The sequence below is a fragment of the Myxine glutinosa genome, chromosome 5 (assembly GCF_964187855.1).
Source record: "Myxine glutinosa chromosome 5, kmMyxGlut1.1, whole genome shotgun sequence".
NCBI lineage: Eukaryota > Metazoa > Chordata > Myxini > Myxiniformes > Myxinidae > Myxine > Myxine glutinosa.
This window is the reverse complement of record NC_136265.1, coordinates 1,310,715-1,337,583: the sequence shown is the minus strand read 5'-3', so window position 1 is coordinate 1,337,583 and position 26,869 is coordinate 1,310,715. Positions and strand designations below refer to the sequence as shown.

At 48.8% G+C, this 26,869-nt stretch overlaps 1 protein-coding gene across 7 annotated transcripts in view; it reads left to right on the top strand.

Annotated features, from left to right (window-relative positions):
- UBN1 (ubinuclein 1) overlaps positions 1-26,869 on the top strand; it is a 393,312-nt gene that overhangs the window by 130,380 nt on the left and 236,063 nt on the right. For 6 of the 7 annotated variants that reach the window (XR_013623390.1, XM_078777498.1, XM_078777495.1 and 3 more), the window contains exons 7-8: positions 20,402-20,472; positions 20,741-20,870. The exons of the other annotated variant lie outside the window; for it this stretch is intronic. Coding sequence is in view for 5 of the 6 variants with exons in the window: in XM_078777498.1 (XP_078633624.1) it covers positions 20,402-20,472; positions 20,741-20,870 (201 nt within the window). In the remaining variant the exon portion in view is untranslated. The remainder of the gene's footprint in view (positions 1-20,401; positions 20,473-20,740; positions 20,871-26,869) is intronic. 7 annotated transcript variants of the gene reach the window in all.

Below are 26,869 nucleotides of genomic sequence, written 5' to 3'. Positions count from 1 at the left end.
GTGTGTATGTATATACAGTCACGTGAAAAAGTAAGTACACCCCATGGAAAGTTTTGACTTTTTCAACATATTTCAACATACAGCTATTTGATCTTCATTTCAACAATATTGATGGATAAAGGTGATATAATATAACAAATATCATGAAACATTTGCATTTTGTAGTCCATTGTATAATTTAAATAAACATAAATGCAAATTTTGCATGTGGAAAAAGTAAGTACACCCCTACATTTATCACTACTTCAAATACCTAAAATTAGAATCAGGTGCACCAGCTCAGGTGCAAATGATTAGAACATCGTTAGAGAGGATCTTGGAGGAACCTGTTTTATTTAAACCTCAGGCATTTAGTTTGGTTTGCTCTTTGTTGTTGACGTGTGCGTTGTCACCATGCCGAGATCAAAAGAGGTCTCTGAGGCCTTCAGAAAGAAGGTTATAGATGCCTACAACTCTGGGAAGGGATTTAAAAAGATCTCCAAACTATTTGAAATCAATCATTCGACTGTCCGGAAGATCATCGACAAGTGGAGAAGATTCCAAACAACTGCTAACTTGTTCAGGCCAGGCCGCCCCAGCAAGTTCAGCCCGAGAGCAGACCGCAAGATGCTGAAAGAAGTCTCTACGAACCCCAGAATGTCATCATGGGACCGACAGGTAGCTCTTGCCACTGTTGATGTCAAAGTCCACGAGTCTACCATTAGAAAGAGGCTGCACAAATTTGATCTACATGGGAGGTGTGCCAGGAGGAAACCTTTGCTGTCCAGAAAGAACATCAGGGCAAGACTAAATTTTGCCAATGAACACCAAGGCAAAGACCAGCACTTCTGGAACAGTGGAATAATGTGCTCTGGACAGATGAGTCAAAGGTAGAGCTATTTGGCCACAGTACCAGAAGACATGTTTGGCGAAAACCAAAAGACAGCATTTGACCACAAGAACCTGATACCAACTTGAAAGCATGGTGGTGGAAATATTATGGTTTGGGGCAGCTTTGCTGCATCAGGGCCTGGGCAGCTCACCATCATAGAATCCACTATGAATTCTTCATTGTACCAGACGGTGCTTGAGGATAATGTGAGGCCATCTGTCAGAGAGTTGAAGCTCAACCGAAGGTGGACCTTGCAACATGACAATGACCCTAAACATATCCGTAAATCCACCAAGGAATGGCTGAAAAGAAAGAAATGGAGGGTTCTGGAATGGCCAAGTCAAAGCCCGGATCGAAATCCCATCGAGATGTTGTGGGGGGATTTGAAACGAGCCGTGCATGCAAGAAACCCCTCAAACATTGCACAGCTGAAAGAATTCTGCATGGAGGAGTGGGCAAAAATTTCTCCCTGTCGATGTCAGAGACTGGTAGACGGTTATAAGAAACGCATACTTGAGGTTGTTTCTGCGAAAGGGGGCAATACCACCTATTAGAGCCAAGGGTGTACTTACTTTTTCCACATGCAAAATTTGCATTTATGTTTATTTAAATTATACAATGGACTACAAAATGTAAATGTTTCAAGATATTTGTTATATTGTTGGGGTTTTGAGAACCCTGCACTTGTAAATTGTTGTAAATATACCCTTTGTAAATAATTCTCTTTGTGAATACCTCCATTTCATTGTTAAGATCAAAGGTCGTCCCCTAGTTAATCCATGAACAACACGTAGCGAACCATAGGCCCTCTTCGTAGTTATTTCATTATTATGTGTTTCAGGTAAGGCTGTGTTTCCAATAGTTTGACTCTACGTTGCATTAATCAAATAAGATAGGCCCCATTCGGTCCATTTGCTCTCCCTCTCCCAATTGTGGTACGTGCCTCTGCCAGCCGCAGCCGCCTCAGCGCTCGCCCCAGACGCCATTGCCCATGTGCTCCATCTCGGAGAAGAAGGGGGGAGGAGCCGCCAAATCACGGACGTGGCACGTCGTCATCATCGGAGGTGGAGTCAGCCAGCCCTAACCACCAACCAGCACCGCGGTGAGCGAACCGGTAGGCGTGCCCTCGCAGCCCGCGGCTTGATACGGCCACGAGTCATAAAAGCGACTGGAAGGGACTGCTTCGGGAGAGTCGGTGAGAAGGAGGGTCGGTGGAGAGTCAGTTGAGTGAGGGAGCTGGAGTGAGGGGTTCCGAAGAAAGTTGAGTGTGTGGGACGAACAAGTACGAGGGCCGGTGAGAAGGCATGAGAGACGAGCTGCGCGGAGCTGTTTCAGAAAGCCCTGCTTTGTGAAACAGACTACGTGGAGCTGCCGGCTGCTGTTCGCTTCGAGCCCGGAGCATGAACCTGGGGTGAACCTCAACGCTTACCGCTGCCTGGACCCTTCTCTCCCTGGCGCATCCCTGCCTGCAATTCCCTTTGTCGTGTAAGTCCGTGGTCTGTCCTTTGTGTTGTCTGGGGTTCCATAATTAAGACTGTTTAAGACTTGCCCTGTGTATCTGCTTTCTCTTCTGTAAATTACTTTCGTTTCTTCTTCGGTTTCTTTGGTTGTGTAAATAATTAATAAATACCTGTTATTTCTTACCCCTTTTGGTTTCATTCTTCCCCGATCGCTTTAGTCTTTTCTTTCAATTGAGTACCTGTGGCGCGATTTTAGCTGAACGCTTTATAATCGGTTTTAGTCCATTGCTAACAGCTCGGATTCCGGATTGCTAAACCGCTCGGCAAACTCCATCTTGTCCGGGATTCGAGCGGGGCCATCCACCTGCTTTGTGGAGGGATTGGCGGAGGTGTACGGGAATCCCTTGACCAATCACCTTGGCCAATCCCACCCCACAAAGGAGCGGGATAGTTCCAGGAACGGAGACAGCCAGCTTAACAAGACAAGGGGATTAACCCCCCTTGCTAAGGGGAGTGCTGTACTCCGGTTCCGTAACAATATTATATCACGTTTATCTATCAATATTGTTGAAATGAAGATCAAATCGCTGTATGTTGAAATATGTTGAAAAAGTCAAAACTTTACATGGGTTGTACTTACTTTTTCACGTGACTGTATATATATACATATATTGTTGCGGTTTTCCGAAGCCCGCTCCCTTACAAAGGGGAGATGAAGCCCCTTTTTCTCGCTGTTTCGAAACCGTGAGACTGAGTCGCCACTTCCGGGCAGACGTGGAAAAGTACCCACGCACGTACCTTGAGTACCCACGCCGCAGCGGAAGCGGGGATCGAGTCTCGCACGAACCACGCGTGATTGCGTACGCCCGAGCGGATGGCATACCACGTGACCGGACTGACCTGTGCTGTTACCTTCCTTATAGAACCCGATCAGAGCGATCTAATTCGTACCATGCGAGGTCAATGATGGGAAACACAAGACGGTCGAATCAAAAGGAAGAACAGATTTATTTACCCTATTTACAATGATTTGGTAGAAGAAGAGACGCAGGGCAGAACTCAAACATTCTTACTTAATACCCAGACAATGGGCCCACTTACACACACAGGGAGATAGAGGAAGAATGTTCGCGTGCCAAACGCGCCTGCTTCGGTCGCTCCAGGAAAAGCTCACCCGGCGTGGCCCTCTGGCGGTCACAGCACGTATCCCGGCAAAGGCAGTCAGGCAGGCGGGAAAATCCTCGTGATGCGTATATCGGCAAAGGCAGGCCGAAGGAAATACGCGCGTCTGTAACCCGGCGCGGGTCGTCTTTACAGCGCGATTAATACTGCGCGGAGCGCGTGGAGCGGGGCAAAGTTCGTATACACGGAGTTATTCAGTTCCTCCGATATGACTCGACACAACGCAATCTCACGCGCTTCTTCTCACAACTCCGATTCGTAACTCTTCTCACCCGAACTGCTCTGGCTCTCTGACTCAACCGATGATTCAACTCAGCGCTTTCACTCACGTAACTCCAGCTCATAACTCAGCGCTCCGAACCGACTTGCCCTGCGCTCATCTCATAACTGAGGTGGGGGCTCTGGGCACAGGGTTATATTGCCCCGCCCTAGCCTGAATCGAATGTTCCAAACCCCGCCTTTTGCCGCAGTGGTAAGTCACTCCCCTCGAGCCCTGATTGGCGGCTCGTGCTTACCGTTGGCTCCTCCGCCTTCCTTCAGCCTTGGTCGACTTGTTCAGGCCTGCCTCGTGGTATTTCGCGCCAAAACCAAAAGCATCGAAGCATCGCAAGGGCACCTAATTCTCATTATCCTACTCAACGCAAAATGAACACAGGAAAGGTCTACGCTTACATTTACTAAGAAATAACTGAGCTTTAAACGAGGCTACGTGTTGTGGTGTAACTAGCTAGGAGGGGAAATTAACCTTTATTATAAAAACACAAAACCACAACACTACACCCCTCCCTCGTCAGGCTCGTCCCCGAGTCGGAACCACCAATGGAACGACCGGTTAAAGAATGACATGTAAAATTAACCTTACTCTTACATGTGACACATAGGTGTGGTTCCCCCTAACATTTACTCTGATCCGTGTGTGCGACAGTTTTAAAACACTAGATATGTCCCTCCTATTGCGTTGAGTAGCTTCATATCGGATTCACGCCCACAGCTACCCGAGTATTTCCGGAATTTCAAACGAAACACATAGCCGGTGGGCAGCATTCTTATATTTACAACTACAGAACTTAACCTTATTTACAATTCTATGACCCAGGACCTGTCCTTTTTGGAAGAGAAAATTGGAGGGGAGAGATAGCACAGCAAAAACACACTCAAAATCATGACACTTGCTGCTTGCTTCTTGCATCTTGCATCTTGCATCTTGCTTCTTGCTTCTTCTGTGTGCATATATCAAACCGGCTAGCCCCCGGACCGGCATACAGGCCATTTTTAATCTTCAGGGCTATCTAAACTTACACATCTTCTCATGCCTGGCACACCATAATAAAATGCACAAAAATGCTTTTATTTTATTCCTTGCCAGGCAGGGCCACTCCCATGTGGTCCGACTACGTGACATTAATGCCACTCAAACAAGTGGTCCGAAGGTGCAAGATGATTTTGCAGCGAAATTCTGCACAGCAGAGGTGCAAGGCCACAAGGCTTGTGGTCCAGAATGAGTGAGTGTAACAAGGTGCAGCAAAGGGGTTGGCAGCAAAGTGCTGCACAGGTGCAGCAAAAGGATATGGCAGCAAGGTGCTGTGCAGTTCGGCTGCACAGATGTAGCAAGGTGCAGAAGGGATGCTGCACAGGTCGATGGTGCTGCACAGTTCCATCTCCAAAATGGTCCTGGGGTGGGGTTAGAGACAAGGCACAACAAGCAAAGCGGAAAAGATGCAAGGTAATGCGGTGTGAGGGGCGCGGAAGAGCGAGCAGAGCAGGCTCGTCCCTAGCCGTCCGTACCCCCCACCGTCGGCTTACACTACCCTAGCCCCCCTTGTATTTACAATCCGTCTCTACGTCTTGTCTCCCATATCCCCCTCTAATCCAAATTCGTCTCCCAATCCCTCCCAGGAAGGAAGGAATGGAACAAACACAATGTCACATTACGTCATGATGCGTCTTTACCACTCAAACGGTTCACAGAGCCTTGGTGTGGAGCGTCGTCCTCCTCGGTGATTGGCTGTGGACGGTGCGAAGCGATTTCTCATCCTAACTACACTACTGACATTTACTCTATTAAACTACCCGGGGTCGTACCCTGCCAATCGGCCTCTTCAAACTATGTGGTTCGAAGAACCCGAATTCCCATTGCCCACACTGCGGTGCCCCTTTGAAATTTGGGTCTCACTCCCACAAATTTGCTCTCTGTGCCCTTGAACAATTTTGGGGCTGGGTCATGTGGCCTTACCAGCAGGTCTACCTACCTGCGCACCTCCACCACTGAAGTCGCCACCCGAGCTTACCTGCTCCTGCGACTACCTAAACTGGGGAAGGCCCCTCCTGGCACTTTACCCCCTGATGCCCACCTTGGCATTGGGCAACCCGGGTCCTCTCCTTGGATCCTCGGGCCCCACTCAACACTACAATTAACCGGCTCCCAGAGCCTACCTGCGGCCTCACCTGGCCGACAAACTACCAGTGGTGGAGTGCCCCAATAACCGTACGCACCAATTAAGCCACACGCCCAGCCATTCCACATACTCATGCACCCAACAAAACACTTTGTTTCCACTACCTGCACCACAGGTGTCAATATCCAAACAAATTTTGCCTATACCCTCTACCTGGCTTTACACTACTCCCCCCCTCCCCCCCGGGCTTTCGCGAATGGGTTCCACCTCCCTCCAATCAATCCTTCGCACTATGCATTCCACACCTTTTATTCCACACCAAGCATTCCACACCACTTATTCGCACACCATTTTCCTCACACACGTTTTGTGCTCGCACCTCTTTCCATACACCTCAACACAATTCCATTTGTTTCCACACACAACTCTGTTTATTCTCACACAATTCCTCACCAAGCACACAGCATCATCTATCTGACTACTTCCCCTAAAACTCGTGCTTCCCTCGTCGCGCCTTTACACTATGCACTCCCTGTTCTTTAATATCCATCTAAGCTACCTACGTCCCCACTATAGTACAGGTGTCACGACTTAAATCTGGTCCCTAAGGTCTTCTAAATCCCTATCATTATCCTAGCCCTCCCTCGGCTGGCTTCGGTGCTCCATGGAGGTAACCATTGCTGGCGCCTCCATGTGCCTATCACTGCCATCCCCTTCAACTAATGCTCATGGGCCCTGTCGTGTGAGGAATGGTGACACCACCATTCCCCCACATGGGGTACACTACTCTCATCAGTCCACTATACTCGAGCCTCTCCATCTCTGGAGGTACGTCGTCACAGCCAGGCCTCGTAGGGCCGGGCGATCCATTTGGGTGGTTGGTCGACTGTCTGGGGTGTCCGTCCGGCATTTTCTATTCAAGGGGGGAGGTATGGATGGGCCAAGGTGCAAGGCTCCATCCCTTCGCGAGGCCTTGCGGTCCCATGCACGATGACCCAACCGGCCATGGCCGGAGCACCGCACCCGCCAGGGTGCGCGGCTCCGAAATCTCCTACCTCCCCTTGAACCTCGCCGATTGCCTTTGCCGCCACTGCACGGCACCAACCATACAGTGCGGGGGCCGGTACGAATCGTGCACGCCGGCCCTTGTGAGACCGACGCGGCACCGATCCCCGCCGGTCCCTGCTGCACACAACTCACCGGGGGCTCACGTCAGCTACCCGTCCCGCTAAACGCTACCCCGGTCGGTGTCGATGCTTGAGCCGCGTCCTCACTACTCGCAACCCACTCCGCACTCGCACACCCAGGCGCCCCCGCGCCTCTCATACACTCCGTTACTGCACACTCTCCTTTCACATTCTCTGGTGTGCATTCGCCCTCACACTTTGTAATTGCACACTCTGGTGCACACCACCCAGGCGCACTCGCACCTTTCACACACTTCATCATCGCACACCCTGGCGCGCACTCTTTCTATATGCACTCTTCTCATAGACATTCCATAACACCCTCGGGTGTGTACTCCTGCACACACTGTGCAACACGCTCTGGTGTGCACTCCTGCACACACTCTGTAACACACTCTTCTCCGGCACACTCCAGCGCACACTTTTCCGTTACACTCTCCGTCACCACACACTCTTTTTCCACACTCTCGAGTGTGCACTCCTCCTTCGCACACTCAATCATCGCACGCCCTGGCGCACACTCTCTCTCTCTTACTTCGTGCCAGTCGCCCTCGTACACCGCACAATCGACCTTCCGCGAACGCCTGGGTCTCGTCTCTCTCCCAAGCGTGCCAAAAACCCATTCGCGCCAAACACATTCGCGCGATTTTCGCAACTCACCTCGGGGTCCTCCTTCCCCGGCTGCACCTGCAAACTTTTTATTGAATTAGCGAGCCCGACATCACGGTGCAAATACAAACTTTGCGCGGGTTACATCACCTTCTCCCGCGATTTGCTCCCTGTTTCTACCGTCTCGTCGGCCTCAATTATTTATTTTTCCTCGGCGACCGCCAGCACCCAGAAATTGCTTTGTCCAATTCGGTGATCGTCGGCTCTTCTAAACCCCGCGTCGCGATTTCCATAGCCCCGGTCAACTTGGCTGTCTTTTGCTCAAGCTAGCTCCCCACGCGTTCCTCACACTGCTTCACCCCATCGCGTACCACTGCGACCTCCTCGCTCAACCCGCGCCTAATGTCCTCCCTCATTTCTTTTATTTCTTTCTTCGACGCCACCCTCATTTTTTCCAATTCCCGGTGGATTTGTCCCCCATTTCTTTCAATCGACCACCCATTTTGTTTTCCAACCCCTCCATGTTGCATCTTGCTTCGTCCCTCATGTCTTTCAATTCCCGGGTGGATTTGTCACTCTGGGTATCCAATGTTTCCTTCAATTCGGTCCGGTCGTGAGAGGACGCTGGCGTCACTTGCTCGCCGCTTCTCTGACTGGACCATTGTCCGTATCTTGCTTTCCTGGTGGTCGTGGCGGATTTTTGGCCATTGAGTCTTCCTCTGCACGGTCCCGGCTCTGCTCTGCTGCTCCTGGCTTCACCTGCTCGGCTCCTTCGCTATTTCCTCGGGCTCACTCTCGTGGGTTGTGCCGCCCATTGTTTGCAGCGGCGGTGGTGGCGGTTTGCCGCCGTGATCTTGATTAGCGGCGGCGGTCGTTTGCCGCTGCATTTGCCGCTTTGCCTCCTCAACCTTGGCCTCGTGCTCGTCTCTTCGCTCCTGTCTGCCCTCTGCATGGTCCCGGCTCTGCTCCTGGCTTCACCTGCTCGGCTCCTTTGCTGTTTCCTCGGGCCCACTCCCGTGGGTTGTGTCGATTGTTTCGCCTCCTCACCCTTGGCCTCGTGCTCGTCCCTTCGCTCCTGCTGGCATGGCTCTGCGGTACTCCGCCGCAAGGCTTCTCCTGCTTAAAACCCGCTCCACCCCATCATGCATCTCTGCAATCAAATCGAATGGACTCCTGCGTCGACCCAGGTACATTCACCGTGGCTCCGGTCGTAAGTTTGTTTATTTACAATCAGGTCACTCCATCCCCATCCTCTGGTCTGCTCAGCACACTCCCACTCATCGTCCCAACACACCTGGTCACAACAACGCACAAAATCGCACCTCCTGTCTGCGAACCCTGGCCAAATCACCTGGATTCATACCCGCCGTACAAAACAACATCAAGCTCACCCTGTTCAATACCCGGTCCCTCAACAACAAATGCCTCATCCTGAACGACTACATCCTGGAAAATAAACTGGACTTTCTCTGTCTCACTGAGACCTGGCAACAACCACTGGACTACTACACGCTCAACCTCACCACACCCAATGGATATTCTTACATCAATAAACCACGCTCGGAGGGCCGAGGTGGTGGAATTGCCGTTATTCACCGACAAGACATCAAGACCAACCTCATCTCCATCTCATCTGCTCCATCATTTGAACACCTGGCTTTTAAACTCTCTGGTCACACACAGTCAGTCATGGCTGTTGTCTTCCGCCCTCCCAAACCACACCCATCATTCCTGTCTGACTTCTCCTACTTTCTGACCCAGCTATGTTCCCTCTCCCCCTCAATCCTCCTCCTTGGTGATTTCAATATCCACATGGACTCCACTGACTCCACGCTAACCACTGACTTCACTGATTTACTCACCTGCTTTAACCTCACTCAACATGTCAACTTTCCTACCCATAACCGTGGTCACATTTTGGACCTTGTCTGCTCTACTGGACTAATTTTGCACCATCTCTCTGGCTCCGACCTCACTCTCTCTGACCACCTAGCCATCACTCTGACCATCAACATCCCCACCCCAGCACCAAGGCATTATCGCACTATCAACTTCTGTAAGCTAAACGCTCTTTCACCTGCCTCATTCTCATCGACCCTCTCTGAAAAAATGTCCACTTCTCCCTTCGTTGACCTCCACACCCCTTCTGACCTCACTGACTACTACAACCACACTCTCTCCTCCTGCCTTGACCAACTTGCGCCTATAAAAACCAAAACAGTTTCTTTCACCCATTCTGCTCCCTGGTTTACCCCTGAACTCCGCCTGATGAAAACTCGTGCTCGCCAACTTGAAAGACTCCGCAATAAAACAGGTCTCACAGTTCACTCCCAGGCCTACAAGGACCACATACAACACTACAAAGATGCCCTCTCCCGCGCCCGCTCCTACTACTCTCAAATTATCCACTCTGGCTCCGGAAACCCAAAAGCACTCTTCTCTACAATAAACAAACTCCTCAGCCCCCTGAACACCACCACCCAGTCATTCACAATAGACAACTGCATCTCCTTCCTTTCATTCTTCCAACGCAAAATTGAAAACATCTACAACAGCTTGACCACCGCCGCACCCGCTCCCCCTCAAACCACCTGCCCCCCTTTATCCTGCCATCCCCTGTCTCAATTCTCCCCAGTCTCCCCTACTGACCTCTCTGAACTCCTCATCGGAATGAAAACTGCCACCTGCACTCTTGACCCCATCCCCTCCAGCTTTGTCAAGGCCTCCCTTCCTGCTCTCTCTCCACTTATCATTGCAACAATAAACTCCTCCCTGTCTACAGGCATCGTCCCACCATCCCTCAAAATTGCTGCTGTTACCCCCATTCTGAAAAAACCTGGACCAAACCCTGACACCCTAAATAACTTCAGACCCATCTCCAACCTACCCTTTCTGTCAAAGGTTTTGGAACGCGCTGTAGCCACTCAACTCAAACATCACCTCTCTGCCAATAACCTGTATGAAACATTCCAATCCGGATTCCGCTCCAACCACAGTACTGAAACTGCTCTCCTCAAAATCACCAACGACCTTCTCCTCTCCTCTGACGCTGGCAACCTCAACATTCTCATCCTCCTCGACCTCAGCGCCGCCTTTGACACCATCGATCACACCATCCGTCCTCCTCACCCGACTTGAAACCACCTTTAACGTTACCGGCACTGCCCTCTCTTGGATTAAATCATACCTCTCTGACAGACGTCAGTTCATCTCCATCAATAACTGTAAATCCCCCACTGCTCCCCTCCCCCAAGGTGTCCCCCAAGGTTCAGTTATTGGCCCCCTCCTCTTCATCCTTTACCTGTCCCCCCTCGGTCACTTCTTAATCCGCCGTCATGGTCTCCAATTCCACTGCTTCGCCGATGACATCCAGCTTTTCATCTCCACCAAGTCCATCTCCACCGCCACCCACTCTATCCTGACAAACTGCATCACTGAAATAAAATCCTGGCTTCAAATCAACTTCCTCAAACTTAACTGTGATAAATCTGAAATAATCATCATTGGCCCAAAAACGCTCACCAAGTCCACCCATAACTTTGCCCTCAACATTGACGGTTTCCCAGTATCCACCTCCCCTCACATCCGGAATCTTGGCATCATCTTTGACCAAACCCTCTCCTTCGACAAATACACTAAACAGATCACAAAGACAGCCTTCTTTCACCTGAAAAACATCGCCCGTCTCCGTCCATCCCTCTCCTCCGTGGCTGCAGAAACCCTCATCCACGCCTTCATCACTTCCCGTCTGGACTACTGCAATAGCCTCCTTTATGGTTCACCCTCAACAATCACCAATAAACTCCAATACATTCAGAACTCCACTGCCCGTCTACTCACCCATTCCCGGACCCGTGACCACATCACCCCCGTCCTTTACAAGCTTCACTGGCTCCCCATCTCCCAGAGAATCCAGTACAAAATCCTCCTCTTGACCTACAAAGCCCTCCATAACCTGGCCCCATCCTACCTGGCTGACCTCCTCTCCAGACACACTCCCACCCGCAACCTCCGCTCTGCTGGTACCAACCTCCTGACCCCCCCCATCCGGACCAAATTTAGATCCTGGGGGGACAGGGCCTTCTCCATCGCTGCTCCCACCCTCTGGAACTCGCTACCTCACACCATCAGAGACTCCTCCTCACTCACCACATTCAAAACATCACTCAAGACCCACCTGTTCAACACTGCATTCAACATTTAACCCACAGCATCTAACCCCTGACTATCTCCTCTCCTTCTCCCTCCTTTGTGCTTTGAATATTTCCCTATTGATTCTTCTTTTTTGCAATTGTTTTTATGTTTTGCTATGCATTATGTTTTGCACTCTGTCAAAGCGTCTTTGGGCTTCCTGAAAAGCGCTATATAAAATAAATGCATTATTATTATTATTAATTCACCCTTCATTTTATCCATTTGGCTACCCATTTTTTCTATTTGACCACCCATCATTTTCATGGATGCTTGTATTTGAGCTGCGAATAACTGCAGGTCAAAACCCGCTGGTACCGCGGGCTCGGCTCTCGCCACCACGTGTGAGGCGCCGCTATTTTCTTCGCCAGCTACCGCACCCTCTTCGGCTTCCTCCACTACCAACTGTCTCTCCTGGTCTTGGGTCATCAATTCTACCTCTTCTTCTACACCCACCGGCATTCGACCGCCTTGGCCAGCCATAGTACGAATACAATTTGGATTTTTAGAACTAAATTTTGTTCGCTCGTAATTTGGAGCCAATTCGTCCAAAAAAAAAATGTTAGGGTTCAACTCCCACTCCTGACGACCAAATTGTTGCGGTTTTCTGAAGCCGTTCCCTTACAAAGGGGAGATTAAGCCCCTTTTTCTCTCTGGGTCTTCGAAACCGCGAGACTGAGTCGCCACTTCCGGGCAGACGTGGAAAAGGGTCTCAGGACAATTTCGCACGTACCTTGAGTACCCACGCCGCAGCGGAAGCGGGGATCGAGTCTCGCACGAACCACGCGTGATTGCGTACGCCCGAGCGGATGGCGTACCACATGACCCGTGCTGTTACCTTCCTTATAGAACCCGATCAGAGCGATCTAATTCGTACCATGCGAGGTCAAGATGGAAAACATAAGACGGTCGAATCAAAAGGAAGAACAGATTTATTTACCCTATTTACAATGATTTGGTAGAAGAAGAGACATAACACAGGGCAGAACTTAAACAGTCTTACTTATTCCCCAGACAATGGGCCCACTTACACACACAGGGAGATGGAGGAAGAATGTTCGCGCACCAAACGCGCCTGCTTCGGTCGCTCCAGGAACAGCTCACCCGGCGTGGCCCTCTGGCGGTCACAGCACGTATCCCGGCGAAGGCAGGCAGGCAGGCGGGAAAATCCTCGTGGCGCGTATATCGGCAAAGGCAGGCCGAAGGAAATACGCGCGTCTGTGGCCCGGCGCGGGTCGTCTTTACAGCGCGATTAATACTGCGCGGAGCGCGGGGAGCAGGGCAAAGTTTGTATACACGGAGTTATTCAGTTCCTCCGAAATGCCTCGACACAACGCAATCTCATGCGCGTCTTCTCACAACTCCGATTCGTAACTCTTCTCACCCGAACTGCTCTGGCTCTCTGACTCAACCGATTACTCAACTCAGCGCTTTCACTCTCATAACTCCAGCTCATAACTCAGCGCTCCGAACCGACTTGCCCTGCGCTCATCTCATAACTGAGGTGGGGGCTCTGGGCACAGGGTTATATTGCCCCGCCCTAGTCTGAATCAAATGTTCCAAACCCCGCCTTTTGCCGCAGTGGTAAGTCACTCCCCTCGAGCCCTGATTGGCGGCTCGTGCTTACCGTTGGCTCCTCCTCCGCCTTCCTTCGGCCTTGGTCGACTTGTTCAGGCCTGCCTCGTGGTATTTCGCGCCAAGGGAGGGGGAAGGGGGGAGGAGGAGGTGGAGGGGAGGGGGAGGGGGGAGTGCACGTGAATCGTCGAATCAGCGCGCTGCTCTGCCACCGATTCAGATTACGTGTATAATATTCCTCGCTGAAAAAAAATATGGATCTAAAGATGAAAGGGAAAAAAACCTATGTGATGTGAATGGCAATGTTCGTCGCTCAAATGTGAAAAAACGCAATCGCGCGGCAAGGAACATCACGTGATCGCTCTGAGCGATCGATTGCAACTCTGCGTCCTGTCGTGGGCGTGGCCAACGTGGCCTCATGCTCCCAGGTGATTGGCTAACTTGAGCTCGAGAGAGCCATAATGCGCTACGTTATGGCAAAATATATGGATCTGAAGATGAAAGAAAAAAAAAACCTATGTGCTGTGAATGGCAATCGGTCAAATGTGAAAAAACGCAATCGCGCGGCAAGGAACATCACGTGATCGCTCTGAGCGATCGATTGCAACTCTGCGTCCTGTCGTGGGCGTGGCCAACGTGGCCTCATGCTCCCAGGTGATTGGCTAACTTGAGCTCGAGAGAGCCATAATGCACTACGTTATGGCAAAAAATATGGATCTAAAGATGAAGCCGAATGCCTTATGGCAAAAAATATGAAGCCGAACGTGATAAAGCCGAATGCCTCAACTCTGTGTTTGCCTCTAAATCTTGTGTCCCAAACCCATCCCTCTCTGTACCCACCGTACCCAGTCGTACCCAGCTGCTCCTGGACTCTGTGTCCTTTCCTCCTGACAAGGTGGAAAAGTTTCTGTCAACCCTCGACTCTGATTCTGCAACTGGACCTGACAGCATCAGCCCACGGGTCCTAAAATCATGTTCTTCCGCTCTTTCACTCCCTCTCTCTGTTCTCTTCACCCTCTCTTTTGCTCAAGGTCATCTTCCATCTGCTTGGAAATCTGCCAACATCACCGCTTTGCACAAAAAAGGTGCAAAAACAGATCCCAGCAACTACAGACCAATCAGCCTTCTCCCAATTATCAGCAAAGTCATGGAATCCATCATTGCTTCAGATATGAAATCTTTCCTCTTCTCCAATGGCTTGATCTCTGATCATCAATTTGGTTTCAGACCTGGACACTCCACTCTGGACATGCTGCTTCTGCTTTCTCAACAATGGATGGAGGTCCTCAATGCCAAACAGGAAATTAGAGCAGTCTCCCTTGACATATCACGTGCCTTCGATACAGTCTGGCACCCCGGTCTGCTCACCAAACTCTCCTCTTTTGGTATCCATGGAAATCTCCACGCATGGCTGGCGGACTTCCTCTCTAGTCGTAGTCAACGTGTGGCCCTGAATGGGTTTCTCTCATCTCCTCTTCCAGTTCAGGCTGGAGTTCCCCAAGGCAGTGTTCTGGGCCCTGTGCTTTTTCTGGTCTTCATAAATGATCTCTCCGACTCTCTTGAAAATCCTCTCTTTCTCTTTGCTGACGACTCTACTCTCTGTCGCTCCATTCTTCATCCCTCAGATCGGCAGTCTGCAGCCTCCTCACTATCTGCAGACCTTGACAAAATCACAGACTGGGCAAACAAGTGGAACATGTCTTTCAATCCTGACAAATCTCACACTCTTACGATGTCTCTCCGAAAAGACCTACTGGACAACCCTCCCATCCACTTTCTGAATAATCCTCTCCAAGAAGTTCTGTCACTCAAGCTTTTGGGTCTCACTATCTGCCATGATCTTTCCTGGAAAAACCACATTTCAAATCTGGCCTCCAAAGCCAGTCGCCGACTGGGCATCCTCCGTCGTGCGAAGTCCTTCCTTGGCACACCTGAGCTCCTCACCACATACAAGGCTTTCATCCGCAGCTCAATGGAATACTGCTCTCCCCTCTGGGCTGGTGCTCCTGCCTCACACCTAGCTCGCCTTCGCGCTGTTGAAACCAAAGCATTCAGAATCATTGGAATCTCCCACGATGAAGCTAACTCCAAGGGCCTCTCACTCACTCACCGCAGGCAGGTTGGTGGTCTTTCCGTCTTCTACCGACTCCTCTCTGGATTTGCCCCCCAAGCTCTCTCTGGGCTCTGTCCCGCAAATATTCCTACAGGTCGCACAAGATCTGCCTGCAACCCTCTTTTGGTTAAACTGCCAAAATCAAGACTCTCTGCTCACCTTCACTCCTTCATTCCTCTTTTCTCCCGCCTCTGGAATAAATTCCCTCACTCTCTTCAATCCCACTCCACCCTCCAAGTCTTTAAAACAGCTGTTCACCACCATCTCTTATTTTCCCCCATCCAAAACCTTGATCTTTACTACCCCCGCTAATTTCACCCCAATTCCACTTTTTGAAATACCAACTTCTGTCCTGGAAGTCCTTGGTGTCCTTGTGCTTTATACTTCTCCCTCCCCCCCCCCCCCTTCCCAAGCCTCCACCCCCGGGCCCTCTCCCTTCCACACATCTCCCTGCTCTTGGATGTTGTGTTTGTGTGCTTCCCCTTTTCTCCCCATCTTGTCTTCCGCTCCCTCTTTTTGTGTATTTTGTTTATCTGGTCGATTTGTTTGTGAAGTAAATGTTAGCTCTTTCACAAGCCTCGATTCAGTATCCCCCCCCCCCCCCCCCAAAAAAAAAAAAAAAAAAAAAAAAACCTATGTGGTGTGAATGGCAATGTTCGTCGCTCAAATGTGAAAAAACGCAATCGCGCAGCAAGGAACATCACGTGATCGCTCTGAGCGATCGATTGCAACTCTGCGTCCTGTCGTGGGCGTGGCCAACGTGGCCTCATGCTTCCAGGTGATTGGCTAACTCGACCTCGAGAGAGCCATTATGTACTACGTTATGGCAAAAAATATGGATCTAAAGATGAAAGTGAAAAAAAACCTATGTGGTGTGAATGGCAATGTTCGTCGCTGAAATGTGAAAAAAGGCAATTGCTTTTCGCTCTGAAATACGTGCGAACGCGTAACTGAGTTAATGGCGGCAAGGAACATCACGTGATCGCTCTGAGCGAATCGGCGCGCTGCTCTGCGACCGGTCAGATTCCGTGCATAATATTCCTCGCTGAAATGCGCTGAGGTAAAAATATGGTAAAAAACTATTATGAAATCAATTTTTAGGTCGGCCATGTTCTTACCAGGCTCAATGGCCATGTTTGTGCCAAATATCAAGTACGTGAGCCTCTCCGTTTAGGAGTCTATCGGTAACATTACACACGCACACGCACACGCACACACAAACTGTGTTTTATATATATATAAATTTATATATATATATATATGTCGGGAGGGACTCCTTGATCGAAACAGAATTCCACCAACAGATTGAGAATGACAAACTTTTATTAAATACCAATTACACAGCTGGGAGGAAAACGAAGACGTCTACAGCATGAAGGAACATCATGCCATGTCAACCTTCCTCAAGACATTCGATTCGCAGTTCATTTATATAGAGACACGCTTTATCAGAGAATCTCCGCTAGAGTCCGGGAGGACAAAGGAACTGGCGGAGGGTCCTCCCACCGGCATCCCCAGTGGGCCATGTTCCCCACCGTCATCCGTCCTTTCGTCTTGGAGGAGTGAAGCACGCACCGTTAGGATCCGGACCAGATGTGTTTTCAAGGCAATGGCAAGGCAAGGCAAGGCAAGGTGACAGGAAATATAACTCACTGAAGGGGGATTGCATTCCTGGTCCTGACAAGGCCATAATATGTATGAGGGCATTCTGATGAGTTCCAGGTGTTGAATGTACCTTTCAGCTCACTTTCTCATTTAAACTTAAATCCAGAGCATATTTATCGTAACTCAAGCGTCACTTTGACGTCTATCAAAAATATAGTTAATGTTTTAACAGTCTATCAAAAAAGGTCTATGTCTACAATTCAAGCATCCTACGTAAGGTTCACATTTCACACATATATGATCCGCCTTCCTGCCCGCGGCTCGAGGCGCCGTTTGAGGATCAAGGAGAGAGTTTACGACTAGGCTATCTGGCCTGTAAAGAACGCACGTATACAACGAAGCCATCTGTTCTGCACAGATGAAGCGAGTATTTTCTCATTTTAAACTATGGCAAAGCGAAAACCTTTTTATTAACTATGAAATAACATTTTCAAACAGCATTTATAACAGAGCTTATGCAGTAACAAATCAGTCAAACAACATTTATAACAGAGCTTATGCAGTAACAAATCGGCTACCTGACATATATATATAGCATATATATATTGTTACGGTTTTTAGAACCTTGACATGTAAATTTAGTAGTAAATTCCCTTATAAATGACCCCTGTGTACATGTCCCCTTAATTGGCTGTTAATTAAAGATTGCACCTTAGTTAGTCCATGTACAACACTTAGGACACTTTAGGACCTCTCTATAGTTATGTCATTATTATGTGTTCCAGATAAGGCTGTGTTTCCAATAGTTGACTCTACGTTGCATCAGTCAAATAAGATAGGCCCCCTTTCGTTTTCTATCCCGGCGGTGCGAGTGGTTTTCTATCCCGGCGGGGCGAGTGGTTTTCTATCCCGGCGGGGCGAGTGGTTTTCTATTCCGCAAGACGCCATTGGCCATGTGCTCTGTCTCGGAGAAGAAGGGGGGAGGAGCCGCTAAATCACGGGCGTGGCACCACCTCGTCATCAAAGGTGGAGTCAGAGAGCCCTTGCCAACCAACCATCGCCGAGGTGAGCCCACCGGTCGGCGTGTCAGCGGGGCCGGCGGCTTGATACGGCCAATAAAAGGGACTGCGAGGGACTGCTTATGGAGATGAGTGTGGAGAGGCGATCTTGGAGAGGCACTCGGCGAGTTCACTTGAGATGAGAAGGGGGTCACGCATCGCGAGCGAATGGTATTGTGAGAACGCATTGGGCGACTGAAGAGCGCATTGTTCGCGGTTAATTGAACTGTTCGCTTATTACGTACGCGGCTGAGCCGCGAGGGTAACCGCCGAAGCCGGCCTACCGTTGCCCTGTGATAGTCCCGCACACGCCAAACGACACGCGGAGAGGTCCTGCCGTTTGGTTCATCTGCTTCGCGGTGCGAGTTGGGGACTGGAGAACGAGCTACCTGGACGCCATACCTGAACCATCTCTTCCAGCCATTCCTGCCTGAAATCCCCATTTGTGTACGTGAGTTTGTGCTGTTTGTGTTGTCCGGGGTATAAGTAAGACTGTTTAAGGATTTGCGCTGTCTTCTTCTTTCTTCCTCTTCCTCTGCTTCTTCTTCTTCTTCTTCTTCTGTATATTGCTTTCGTTCCTACTCTCTTTGGTTTTGTATAGTTAATTAATAAATACCTGTTCCTTATTATTCCCTGATTTCATTCTCGTCCGATCGCTTTCGTGATTTCCCGATTGAGTACCTGTGGCGCGATTTCGGCAGAACCGCTTATAATCGGGTTTAGTCCTTTGTTAACGGCCCGCGTCGCAGCTCGCTTCGCTTGGCGCAATCAATCTATCACGCCGCGGCCCGGGCGGGAGTATTTCCTCGCTTACCGGAAGGCGCTGGTTACTTAGGTCATAGGAAGGATTGGCCTACTACCTTATTCAGCGCTGACCGGGAGTGACGTCATACCCCCAAGACCGGTCGGACGGCCAGCTTAACAAGACAAGGGGATTAACCCCCCCCCTTGCTAACGGGAGTGCCGTCCCCCGGATCCGTAACTATATATATATATATGTATATATATATATATGTATATATATATATGTATATATGTATATATGTATATATGTATATATATGTATATATGTATATATGTATATATGTATATATATATATATATGTATATATATATATATATATATATATATATATATATATATATATATATATATATATATATATATATATATATATATATATATATATATATATATATATATATATATATCTATCTATCTATCTATCTATTTTTTAATTTAATTTAATTTATTGCTGGGCACGTATCTTCCATGCATTATTTTTGTAAGTTTGTGGAAAAAAAACCAATTCACGTCAGCAGCAGTATTAAATATATATCTCGGTGCTGATGAGACGGAGCTATGCGAGGGAGAGAGAAGTGGGAGCTGAGACTAATCCTTTTCATCTTGGACTAAGAAAAGTAAATAAGCCTGCATAGTTTACACTGGTTCACTATCTTTCTCCCTGTGCCAATATATCGTTTCTCGACTAATAACAGCACTGCCTTGACTGTGGTGAGGCAAGGCATATCAAACATTTCTTCAAAACACAGCCTATCTCAAGGCTTCTCAGCCTCTTTTCACCCTCCCAACGCTGCTCACTGGTGTGCCGCCTCACGGTGAAATGTATTTAAGGGACTTTTTACAAAGGACACGACACTAATCGACACACTAACACACACACACATGACACACTAATCAATCTTTTAGAAACAACGACACCACGGGAGATATATATGCTGGCTGACTTCCTCGTCCCATAATTGTTTATTGATTTTGGATTATTCTTGTATCTTTGCTCGTATTAAAGTCAATCGATATATCTCCGGTAATAAATGCTTCATATTAAACCACAAAAGTGGAGGACATTAAATTCTTCTACCACACGAGCAAGTAAGAAAGGTTAGAGTTAGGTAAGGTTAATGAGGTAATAATTATCATGGGAGGGACAGAATTGGGGATGACGAGATGAACGGCTTGCCTTGAAGCCCTGGAGGGAAGAGTTCGACGGAACAGCCTCTGGAAGGTGATTCCAGAGATGGCTGTTGCCTCCAATACAGTCACTCCATGTTGGTAAAGAACTTTATTTGAACTATTTCCATTTATTTTCTTTCATAGATTAGCTCTTTTTGTGTTTATATCTGTCTATGCAGGCAGTGAAAATTGGTGAAGGTGAAGGAAAGCAGAAAACATTTCAAGCAGATATTAACAACATTCTTATGCAGTAAGTTGACATGCAAAGAGAGATTTGTACGGCAATGCGTCCTCCTCTACTTTCTTGGTTCAATTTATGAATGATCACATGTATGTTCATTGATAGTGGATTTCTGTGATGTTTTCATCCAAAGTTGTGTACTGTAAATGAGTTGCTCCATAAGTCAGTGTCTTGTTTTTATTTGTTATTTTCTCCTCGGTTTCCTCTCGCTAGTTTGATGCTTGCATTCATTCTGTGCCCATGTTCACCAAAAACCCATTTATGTGCTTTAACTCAGGATTGAGACTCAGGCAAAGGAGCTTAATGCTCAACTTCGTACTGCCGTGTTTGCGCACTTGGCCTCTTTCTTACCCTGTGCCAACAATACTTTGACAAAAATGCTGAAGAAGATTCACCTCAATGAACAGGTTTGTTGCCTTTTCTCTGCATTTTTTATTTGATGCTTTTGTCGCCTTTTGGTTAGTTGGAGTCGCGTGAGATTTTGATCATCAATTAGGGTGTATGGTGTTGCCTGGTGTTGGTGTTGCCTGGTCAAGCCTGGTGTTGGCTTAGCGGTTAGGGTGCTGGCTTGGGATCCTAGGATCCTGGGTTCGAATCCCGGTCGATCTCTGAATTAACGCCAGGGGGGTTGACTCAGCCTGTCATCCTTCCGAGGTCGGCAAATTGAGTACCAGGTTGCTGGGATGAATGATCATGGTGTGTACCCTGATTTAGAATAGGTACACCGTATCCCTGCGCATCGTAAGAGCGTGACCAAGGGTTGGCGTCAGGAAGGGCATCCGGCCATAAAAACATTGCCTCAAACAGGGAACCATGAATGTCATGGGGCCCGCAAGGCTAACCCCCGCTTTAGCGGGGAAAATGGCCTTAAAACGATCATTCATTCATTCATTCATTCAATTAGGGTGTATGAGTATATGACAAAAACCTCCTGTGAATGGTTATGAAATTGCATTGGTTAATGTTTCATTTTCTAGTAACTTGCACTATGCTTCGTCGACAGGTTGAATATTGCAAGCAAGTATTCATCCATAGGAGAGGAAAGTGGAGACTGTGCATGTCTTTATCGAGACACACACACACACACACACACACACACACACACACACACACACACACACACACACACACACACACACACACACACACACACACACACAGACACAGACACAGACACACACAGACACAGACACACACACACAGACACACACACACTCCAGACACACACACACTCCAGACACACACACACTCCAGACACACACACACTCCAGACACACACACACTCCAGACACACACACACTCCAGACACACACACACACTCCAGACACACACACACTCCAGACACACACACACTCCAGACACACTGCACCGAAGCAATGTGCTTCGTGAATGGGCGAATTAAAGGGAGTCATGCTCAAGTGGGTGGTATGGTTTCTCCGATCAGAATCTATATTCCGCCGTTCTCTTAGAAAGCACTTTACAATTTATATATATCCCAAGGGAGTAACCAAAGTGGGCCAAAACGGTTTGCGTGTGTGAAATAATTGTGGGTTACCAGCGTGAATGTAGAGCTTGAGTGTAAGCAGGTGGGCCTCAGTCTGAATGTGAAGAAGACCAAGGTGATGGCTTTCAACATCACAGACGAGGTCAGGATCTTGACACTCAATGGTTCCACTTTGGCAGTCAAGAACGACTTCAAGTACCTTGGGTCCAACATTTGCTCGACTGAGAAAGACATCAAAGTGAGGAAAGCACAACCTGTCGAGCCCTTCACCACCTCAAGAAGATGTGGCAATCAGGCATGCCAGACGACCTCAAGAGAAAACTATTTGTTGCAACTGTCGAATTGATCCTCCTGTACAGCTCTGAGGCATGGACCCTCACTTCCGAATATGAGGCAAGGCTCGATGGCTGCTACACGCGCATGCTACGGATGGCCCTGCATGTGACATGGAGAGATATAACATACTGCATAGAGGTCTACCACGTGTCTCTCAAAAGATCAGGACTCGGAGGCTACAAATGGCATGGCAGGACACTGCGTATGGCACAAGGACCTAGCAGTTAGTAAACTGGTGCTCTGGGAACCGGAGCATGGACAGGCCTCGATAGGCGGGCATCACTTGACATACGTCGACCAGTTGAGGCGGAACACAGGACTTGCGTTGCGACCACTGCAGAAATCAGGTTGTGCATGGAAGATCGTGGAGTCTGACACGCCATCATTGCCCGAGGAGACTCGACATGATGGGTTACCAGGCGGAGAGTGTACTTCATGAATAACAGTTTATTGAAAGGTGACACAAGACAACAAAAACGTAGAATCCCGAGACGACAGATAAACGGGCACAAATTAAGAAATAAATAAATACAAACTCAAACTGAGATGTGCTTGATCCAAAAAATAACCTGTGGTGCCATGCCACATGCACTCTTCCACTCTCACACAAAGGGGAGAATTCAGGAAAGGTCTTGGAGGATATGGGTGGGCAGGATTCCAGAACGGAGTACAAGGAAGGACTGCAGGGTGGGACAGGTCAACACTGGAATGTGCAAAGGCAGGCTTGCTTCATGCTGACACCACCAACTCTGGAGAAAGTGCCAGTTTCCCAGGCTCTGACCAACTTTTGATTTGCCCACTGTTGAGTGACTTAGCTTCCAAGGGAGCCAGAGGAGAGTAGTGAAGTGCAGCAGAAAGGATCAGGAAGAGAACGAATGAGTCAGTGTATAGCCTTTTAACACCACCTCCTCCTGACTCATCACTCATCAGTCATCACCCTTTATAACATGTTTCACTCGTGCCCCGTCACCGGCCAATGAGGGGGCGCGTTGCTGTTGCGACATCTTGCCGATTGGGTGTTGCTGCCTGAACCAATGAAGTGTCACCATGCAAAGCGCTGATAGCAGTGTGCCCTCAGGTGTCCTTGTACTCGGCTTACCCATGGCGATCGCCTGCAATTTATACTTGGCCCACGATCCAATGATGGCATTTTTTTTCCCCGACCGCCATATGACCTTGACCGTCAACATTTCGGGGTAGATTGTAAATTACGAAAATGTGTCCCTATCGGCAGTCTATCCTTAAAACTCAACTTCATAAAAATTTCTCGTGGTGGTCCCTCTCGGCTCTCCCCCCGTTGGTATTTTTGTGCACATAAGATTGTTCACGGTTCTGTTTAAATATTATTTAAATATGTATAACCTTTCCCCTTCAGTGTTTTACTCAGTGGTATTTTACAACACGCTGTTTTTCTTCCTATTTAAAAGGCTTTTCTCAATTTCCTCTCCAACTCATTCCACCTCAAAAAAAAGAAATTCAATATCTTATACGTCTCCCCTCACTACATGGTCTAAATTCACATTCATTCCATCCATCCTCCATCATTCTGAAACGGATTGCTAACTTGAAAATCACAACAAACCCAATTTGTTTTCAATGTTCGTCTTTCATTAATCATCCACTTTCTAAACTCCCCTCTTGCCCCTCCCATCCAAATCCCTCCCCTTGCACCTACACTCCTAAACTCCCCCCTTGCCCCGCCACTCTTAAACTCCCCCCTGCCCCTCCACTCCTGAACTCCCCCCTTGCCCTTCCACTCCTGAACTCCCCCCTTGCCCTTCCCCTCCCAAACTCCCCCCTCACTCCTCCCCTTCAAAACTCCCCCCCCAACCCCTCCCATTCAAATCTCCCCCCATACCATTCCTCTCCAATTCTCCCTCCTCCCCCCTCCTCCTCAAAGCTGCCTCCTCCCCACTTCGTCTCCCTTCTATCTCATACCTCCACCCCCCCCCAACCTTCTTCTTTCCTCTGCCCCCCCTCAAACAACCCCTCACTGTGCCTTATCCCTTCACCTTCAAACCTTTCATCCTCCTCATCCTTCCCTTTCTTGGAACTCTTCTGCAATCGCTGACACACTAACAACTGCTCTCCCTACCTCCCCCTCTCATCCTTCATCTTACCCTACTCCTCCCCTCCCCTGTCCTGTACCCGATGCTCCCCCTCTCTCTTCATTAACGGTATGGACCTCAAACATCCGGGGCCTTCGCTCAAACCTGACTGATCTCTCCATACAGGTTGCTTCTGACAATCCAGACTTGATCTGCTTAACAGAGACTTTCCTCCTTCAAGATGTCTCTGATTCCTTAATATCTCTTCCTGGTTACTCCCTCCTCCGGTATGATAGACCTGAGCCTCGGCCTGGTGGTGGGGTGGCTATCTTTATCAAAAACTCTCTTCCTCACTCTCCTTGCACTGCCCTCTATCCTCCTCACCCCCAGGAGTACCTCTGGCTACGGCTTCCTCTCCGCTCCCACCTTTTGTTCATATGTGTTCTGTACCGTCCCCCAAACAGTGATGACTCCATCTACATTTCACTGTCTGACAACATGGACCAACTTCTATCCACTCATCCCAACTCTCTCTTCCTCATATGTGGTGACTTCAATTGTCATCATGCGACCTGGTTGGGTGTGGGTTCCTCTCTCACCAGTCATGGCACCTCAGCAAAGGACTTCTGTGACTCACTGGGATTGACACAATCTGTCAATTTCCCGACCCGGATCTCAGCCAATGGAGTATCTTCTCTTCTAGACTTGGTTATGACTAACTTCCCTGCTAATGTCTGCTGCTCTTCTTCTGCTCCAATCGGTTCTTCTGATCATGTGCTTGTCAAAGTGGACATCTCTCTGGCCATTCTCAGAGAGCCTCCTCAGCGTCGACGAGCCTGGCATTTCACTCAGGCCAACTGGGACGGTCTTCAAGCAGCCATCAATCGTCTGGATTGGTCTCCCATCTCCACTGCCTCTGACATCAATTCTTCCTGGGAATTCTTCCAAAGCAAACTGATCTCTCTCATGCACAGATTTATCCCATCTCGCCTTCAGTTGTCTTACCCTTCCTCCCGTCCATGGTACACTGAATCTTGTGGTGAGGCAGTTGCCCTGAAACAACTTGCCTTTGCTCTTGGAAGGCTAATCCAACTGAAGGAAATCTCAGTTCCTTCCACCAAGCTCGGAACAAGTGTGTGTCTACCCTCAGGAGTGCCAGGAAGCACTATCTCTCCTCACTCAAGAATGAACTCTCAAACCTGTCTCCTTCCTCCAAATCCTGGTGGCGTCTGGTAAAACCCGTTTCTGGTGTTTCTTCCCCCTCCATCCCCTCCCTTACCTCAAATGGCCACACAGTTGACATCACACGTGACAAAGCCGAATGCCTCAACTCTGTGTTTGCCTCAAAATCCTTAGTCCCAAACCCATCTCTCTCTGTTCCCACCTTTCCCAGTCGAACCAAACTGCTCCTGGACTCTGTGACCTTCTCTCCTGACAAGGTGGAGGAGTTTTTGTCAAACCTCGACTCTGATTCTGCAACTGGACCAGATGGCATCAGCCCACGGGTCCTAAAATCCTGCTCTGCCGCTCTATCTCACCCTCTCTCTGTGCTTTTCACCCTATCTTTTGCTCAAGGTCATCTGCCAGCATCCTGGAAATCAGCAAACATTACCGCTTTACACAAAAAAGGTGCAAAAACAGATCATTGCAACTACAGATCAATCAGTCTGGAATGTTTATCAATTATCAGCAAAGTCATGGAATCCATCATTGCTTCGGATATGAAATCTTTCCTCTTCTCCAATGGCTTGATCTCTGATCATCAATTTGGTTTCAGACCAGGTCACTCTACTCTGGACATGCTGCTTCTGCTGTCTCAACAATGGATGGATGTCCTCAATGCCAAACAGGAAATCAGAGCTGTCTCCCTTGACATATCACGTGCCTTCGATACGGTCTGGCACCCAGCTCTGCTCACCAAACTCTCCTCCTATGGTATCCATGGAAATCTCCATGCATGGCTTGCGGACTTCCTCTCTGGTCGTAGTCAACGTGTGGCCCTGAATGGATTTCTCTCATCTCCCCTTCCCGTTCAGGCTGGAGTTCCCCAAGGCAGTGTGCTGGGCCCTGTGCTTTTTCTGGTCTTTATCAATGATCTCTCCGACTCTCTGGAAAATCCTCTGTATCTCTTTGCTGATGACTCCACTCTCTGCCGCTCCATACCTCTTCCCTCAGATCGGCAGTCTGCAGCCTCCTCACTCTCTGAAGACCTGGACAAAATCACAGACTGGTCAAACATGTGGAACATGTCTTTCAATCCTGACAAATCTCACACTCTTACTATGTCTCTCCGAAAAGGTCGACTGGACAACCCTCCCATCTACTTTCTCAACAATCCTCTCCAAGAAGTTCTGTCGCTCAAGCTTTTGGGTCTCACCATCTGCCATGATCTTTCTTGGGAAAACCACATTTCCAAGCTGGCCTCCAAAGCCAGTCGCCGACTGGGCATCCTCCGTCGTGCGAAGTCCTTCCTAGGCACACCTGAGCTCCTCACCACATACAAGGCTTTCATCCGCAG